The sequence below is a fragment of the Theobroma umbraticum genome, unplaced genomic scaffold, assembly GCF_002168275.2.
Source record: "Theobroma umbraticum cultivar Fairchild unplaced genomic scaffold, ASM216827v3 scaffold_44.0, whole genome shotgun sequence".
In the NCBI taxonomy this organism is placed as follows: domain Eukaryota; kingdom Viridiplantae; phylum Streptophyta; class Magnoliopsida; order Malvales; family Malvaceae; genus Theobroma; species Theobroma umbraticum.
The window spans coordinates 2,288,740-2,295,376 of record NW_018397255.1 but is presented as its reverse complement, the minus strand read 5'-3'; the positions used below and the strand labels follow the sequence as shown (position 1 = coordinate 2,295,376).

The 6,637-nt window shown below is 36.7% G+C and overlaps 1 protein-coding gene across 2 annotated transcripts in view; it reads left to right on the top strand.

Moving 5' to 3' along the window:
- Positions 1-2,869, top strand: part of LOC110410091 (glutamate receptor 2.8-like) — an 8,229-nt gene extending 5,360 nt beyond the window's left edge. Inside the window, exons 4-5 of one of the 2 annotated variants that reach the window (XM_089782507.1) lie at positions 1-138; positions 249-2,869. The exon at positions 1-138 is cut by the window's left edge and continues 264 nt beyond it. In XM_089782507.1, the coding sequence (XP_089638633.1) occupies positions 1-138; positions 249-659 (549 nt within the window). In that variant the 3' untranslated portion in view covers positions 660-2,869. The remainder of the gene's footprint in view (positions 139-248) is intronic. The other variant, XM_089782506.1, reaches the window with a different exon arrangement.
- Positions 2,870-6,637: the final 3,768 nt, after the last annotated feature.

Here is a 6,637-nt window from a genome sequence, read left to right as displayed (position 1 = left end):
GATTATGCAAAGGCTCTATCAAGTGGAAAGATAAAGGCTGCATTCCTTTTGACGCCTTATGCCGATGTTTTCCTTGCAAAATACTGCAAAGGCTTCAAAGCGTGGGAGCCATGCCGTAATCTACGTGGTTCTATAGTTGTAATGTCAACGATACCCTTCACTTCCACTATTGGTTTTTGTTATTTAGCCTTGTTTGTTGCGCAAGCTTTTGGACATGTCCTTTTATCATTTTTAGCTTTGTATTGCAGGTGTTCCCACGGCGTTCTTCTTTAGTTCCAGAGATGTTAGAGGCGATGCTCAGATTAATAGAGAGCGGAAAATTCGAGCAAATACGGGAAGAAATGCTATCTTGTTCGGATTGTTCGAGTTCAACTATTGATGGCACCATGAAACAAGGAATAGGACCAGGGCCCTTCTCAGGTTTGTTTATTTTATCAGGCCTGGCATCTGCAATTGCAATGTTAATCACGGTCATTCGTCTGATGAAAGTACGTTTGGAGAGCTGCATTCACAGAATGTTGACGGGTAGAGGACTTTGGGTGTGGCTCACAACTATGTTTTCTCGAAACCAGAGGAGAAATGAGCTTCAAATTCAATTATCAAGGATAAGCTCCCCCTCCCAAACACAAGGATCAGCAGCTCCTAGTACATTATTATAGTATCGACTAAACCATCAAATTAGCATACCATAAAGGACGGGTTAGATTTAATTTCCCTTCCCTTTGATTAGAATAATTACATGAGAGAATAAGGTGTCATCAGTTGCCACTTGACCTTAATCCAACTGATAAAAGGTGGTGTGGAGTTTGTATCAAAGATACTAAGTATATACTCTGTTGAGGAACAAAGCATTCTGGAAATCTGATGAACTCAAGAACAGGGAAAATAGCTAATTTAGAGAGAATCTGTTGAGCACAGGAAACAGTGCACAGCAGCAACTCATCTTTCATTGAAAACAAAATTGGTATTTATAGGTGGTTACATGAGAGAGAAATAAAAGGACTTAGCATACCATGTACGAACACTGGGCTAAACAGAACAGTAAAGAGAATATAAGGCACAGGGATTTCTGCTTAGATTCTCAGAACAACTCACATAGCCTAATGGCTATAACAAGTAAAATGACACAGCATTTAAAAAAAATATTACTGAGAAACAAAGTAAAATGGTAATTGGTAAAACATATAAACATAAAACGACTAGCTCAAAGGCTTAAAACAACACAAACTACTCCTCCATCTACAGTTTTTGAATTTTCGTGCAACCTTCAGCCTTTGAATCAGCTTGGCAACAAGATGAAGCCATGCTTCAACACACCTCCTTGGTATTCAACTTGCTAACCCTCAACAGATCTCATAGATAAGTAAATTTCTCCTTGTTCAAACACTTGGTAAATATATCAGCTGCCCCTTCAGATGTGCCACAATGCAAAACTGAAATTTCTTCTTCTTTAACAACATCTCTGATGAAATGAAACTTAACCTTTATATGCTTTGTCCTGCCATGATGCATTGGATTTTTGGCAATGAATATTGCTGATTGATTATCAATCGTCAAAGGTGTTCTTGACTTCTGTTTGGACCCCAAATCTCAGAATAATTTTCTAATCGAGATAACTTGATTTACAGTTGTGGCAGCTGAAATATACTCTACTTCAACTGAGTATTGTGCAACCACCTCCTGTTTCTTAGAGTTCCAGGAGAAAATAGCACTCCCAAATGAAAAATAGTAACCTCTTGTGCTTTTAGAGTCATCTAGACTACCTACCCAGTCACTGTAACAATAACCAATCAGCTCACTGCTCTTATCATTCTCAAACTTCAAGCCATAATCCACAATCCCTTTGATGGATCTCAGAACCCTCTTTGCTACTAAATTGTGATCCTGGGAAGGTTTCTACATAAATCTGGATAACAAACTTGCAAGTTACATCAAGTTTACGCTTGATGCAGTCAAATAGTGTAAACTTCTTATGATACTTCTGTAATTCGAACATACAGCCTCAAGAGCTCCATCATCCTTACTTAGCTTGCTGTTGGAAGCAAGAGGAACTTCAATAACCTTGCAATTCTCCATCTGAAACCTCTTCAATAATTCAGCAACCTATTTACTCTAATGAATACAAATGGATTCTGCACTTTGTATAAACTACAGTCCTAAAAAATAATGCATTTCCCCTAGATCAGACATTTCAAACTCTTTCATCAGTTTAGCTTTGCAATCTATTAGGATATTATCACTGACTTTGGTTATCAAAAGATCATCTACATATAGGGAAATTATCACTCTCACTGATTTGTTTGACTTGAAGACATATAAGGTAGGTTTATGTGCACTTCTTTGAAAACCTTTTGCAAGTAAAAAGGAGTCAATACGATCATACCAAGCTCTTGTGGCCTGTTGTAGTCCATATAGAGCCTTCACAAGCTTGCAAACCTTTCCTTCAGTTTTAAGTTTGATAAATCCTTCAAGTTGCTGAATGTAAATGTCCTCAATAAGATAACCATTCAAGAAAGCAGACTTCACATCAAGATGAATTATTTTTCACCCTACTCAAGCAGCTAAAGCAATGATTAATCTTATAGTGTTCTGTCTTGCAACTCGAGCAAAAGTCTCTCAATAATCTATGCCATATATCTGAGAGTAACCCTTTACAACCAACCTAGCTTTAAACTTGTGAACTGACCCATAAGCATTTAGTTTAGTCTTATATATCCACTTGACTCCAATAATGTGTTGGTCTATTGGTTTATCAACTAGTATCCAAGTCCCATTTTTGTTTATCATTTGCATTTCTTGCTCCATTGCCTGCACCCATCTGACATCTTTAACAGCTTCACAACAACAAGAAGGTTATGTGATAGCCATATTACACCTTGCATATAGATATCTTGCAAGGATCTAGTGCCTCTAACAGCAAGGTTTTCATCTTCAATATCTGTTTCAACCTGTTCATCATCAAAACTTTGCTTTTGTTGTGCAGTGTGTTCAATTCCTGATTTTCCCAATTCCACTTTGAATACTCATCAAACTTGGTATCTCTACTAACCAATATCTTCTTCGTTTCCACACTATACAGCTTATTCCTTTTTGTAACTTCACTATAGCCAACATGAACTGTTACAGTGCTCTTCTCATCAAGCTTTGACCTTCTTTTATCTAAGATCTTAACAAAATAAATGATGCCAAAAACCTTCAAATGTGCTACTGATGGCTTAAATCCAAACCAACATTCAAATGGAGTTTTACTTGCAACTGGCCTGGTCTTTGTTCTATTCAGTAAATAATTTGCTGTATTAACAGTTTCTGCCCAAAAAAACTTGGGAAGATCCTTTTGAAACATTAGACATCTTGCCATCTCCATAAGTGTTCTATTCTTTCTCTCTAACACTTCATTTTACTGAGGGCTATAGGTAGCTATGAGCTGATGAGTAATACCAAGTTAAGATAGCAGTTTTTCAAATTCAACAACTGTCAATTCCTTGTCATTGTCACTCTTGAGTGTTTTGATTGTTATGCTTGCTTGATTCTCAACCAAACTTCTAAACTTGACAAAATTCATTAATGCATCTGACTTAACCTTTAGAAAATAAATCCAACAGTATCTAGTAATGTCATCAATGAATAAGAGAGAACACTTACTTTCACTAAGTGAGAGTGTTTTCATCAGTCCTCCCAAATCAGTATGAATTAATTGTAGCTTTTCAGTAACCTTCCATTTCTTATTCTTTGGAAATAAAGTTCTGCTTTGCTTCCCAAACTGGCAAGTGCCACAAACATACTCAGGCCTGGTGATCCTAGGCAATCCTTCAACCATCTCTTGAATAGCCATTTCCTGTAAAGACTTATAATACACATGCCCTGACCTTTTATGCCACAGTTCTGAGTCATCAACAGCACTAATAAAGGCTTTTTGCTCAATCTTCTTCCAATCAATTGAATAGCATTTGTTTCTCATTTCCACAATAAACAGCTTATCACCCCTGGGGTCAAACACTGTACAAAATTTATCCTTGAAAAGAAGAGCATAGTGACATTCAGTAAGCTGCCCAATACTGAGCAGATTTTGGTTAGCCTCATGAACATAAAAGACATTAGAAATACACTTATTACTTAACAAAGTTTCAACCATAACAATCCCTATACCAAGTACTTTCGAAAAGGTTCCATTACCAACCTCTACTTTGGACCTATAACTCCTATCCAAGGTAGAAAACTGACTTTCAACACCAGTTAGGTGATTTGAGTAGGCGCTGTCAATCAACCACAAGTTTTTCTTGACCAAATATCTAACTTCTCTAACCATGAATAACACCTCCTCAATTTCTTCAACTTGCTTAGCTACTACAGCGTTTTCATTAGCCTTAGAACCTTTGTTTTTACAGACTCTTTCAACATGACCAAGTTGGTTACAAGCCCTACATTTTACATTGGGTCTGTACCAACAAAATTTTACAGAATGTGTAGCTTTCTTGCAATGAGGATAAGGTTGATATTTTTGCTTTTGCTTTCCAAATTTTCTATCAGCTACTTTCTTATCCTTGTCCTTCCTATCAGCTTCATTCTTCCTTGTACTACTACTGCTCACTTTAAGATTCCTAGTTTGACCTACCAAGGCACTATCAACCACACTTTTTGGCTTGAATGCTCTTTGTTTGTTCAAGGTCGTCCAGAGCATTTACCAGTTCTTTCAAAGTTAACTGAAAAATGCCTTTGGAATCTTCTAAAGAAAAGACCTTTGATTCATACCTTTCTGAAAGGCTCACCAACATTTTATGCACCAACCTTTCCTTTGTCACAGTCTTCCCTAACAGTCTCAATTGATTCACTAAACTCATCATTTTCCCAGAAAACTCCCTAATAGTTTCATCATATTTCATCCTTAACATCCTAAATTGTCTAGACAAACTTAAAGATTGAATCTGCCTAGTCCTATCATTTCCAAAAACTCATCTTTCAAGTGATCCCACACCTCCTTAGGACTATCTAGATGCATAATCTAAGAGAAAACCTCATCAGATACAGCTGATTGTAAGCAGGATAGAGCTTTGTACCTTTTTGCTTTGTCCTCTTCAAACTGTCGAATTTGAGCAAGCGTGGGGTTGGCATGCCGTTGAACAGGGTCTTCTCTAGTCTCCACTACTTCCTATAAGACAAAAAGCTTTGAGACAGGACCTCAGTTTTACTGACTAGATGGCATAGTTTTCACCAATAAAAACTGGTGGATCTAAGGTATTGAATCCGGTTGTGGCCATGAATGAAAAAACCAATTATAAGGAAGATCAAGTAGCAAGATGAAGACGAAAGAAGAAGAAAAATAACCCTTGAGACTCTGTCGATCGGCTTTGATACCATGTTGAGGAACAAAGAATTCTAGAAATCTGATGAACACAAGAACAGAGAAAATAGTAATTTAAATAGAAATTTGTTGAGTACAGAAAACAGTGCACAGCAGCAGCTCATCTTTCATTGAAAACAAAATGGTATTTATAGGTGGTTACATGAGAGAGAAATAAAAGGACTCAACATACCAGGTATGAACACCAGGCTATACAAAACAGCGGAGAGAATATAAGGCACAAGGATCTGTGCTTAGATTCTCAAAACAACTCACACAGCCTAATGGCTATAACAAGTAAAACAACACAGCGTTTAAAAAAAATATATTACTGAGAAACAAAGTAAAAAGGTAACTGGTAAAACATATAAACATAAAACGACTAGCTCAAAGGCTTAACACGACACAAACTACTCTTCCATCTACAACTATGAATTTTCGTGCAACCTTCAGCCTTTGAATCAGCTTGGCAGCAAGATGAAGCCATGCTTCAACATACTCATAATTCTTTTGCTAAAAAAAGAAGCATGGATTAATCTTCGAAAAAAAAAAGCATGAATTTTACTTATTAGCGTACAGTACAAATGAATTATTCCTCTTCTAGTGGAAAGTTTACTTCAACTCATATTTGGTTATGTCTTAAGACAAAGTAATGGGTGAGCATAACAAAATTAAGACAGTAAAATAAATGTATGAATTAAGGCATTCAAAGTATACATAGTTGGCATATTTGCCAACATTAAGTTTGTTTTATCTGATCTAGGGGATGAATAACAAAGTGGATCATGTGAAGAAGAGAATAATAATTACAAGGATCAAGGGAAGACGATTTGTGCATAGCCGGCAGTTCAGGCTGTTCGGGCCAAACTACTGGCCGTATGTATATCAGCAACCAATGAGAATGAATTCAAACGAGATACTTTGCTGATATTAAATCAAGTATTGAAAGGTTTAGTGTTGACCCAAAATTAGAAAACTGGCTTCTACAGTTCCAATTAAACCAGCACTTAAACCACCAACAGATATTCAACCAAAAGAAGAGAAATATCTGCTCTAGGTAGGAGGAAATGGGCAGCAATTTTGCTAAGGGTTTTATCACTCTTTTATTACTATTACCATCAATATCTTGCACTGAGGTAAGAAGTAAGGACGATGGAGAAGAGACAGCCACTAAGAAAATATATATGATGCTTTCTCTTGCCTCAACTACTGATACACCCCCAATGCAACTGTCCTTCTACGAGTTTTACAGGAATATTACTTTAGCGGAAATGGATGGTAATACTTTTCCTTCTTTGG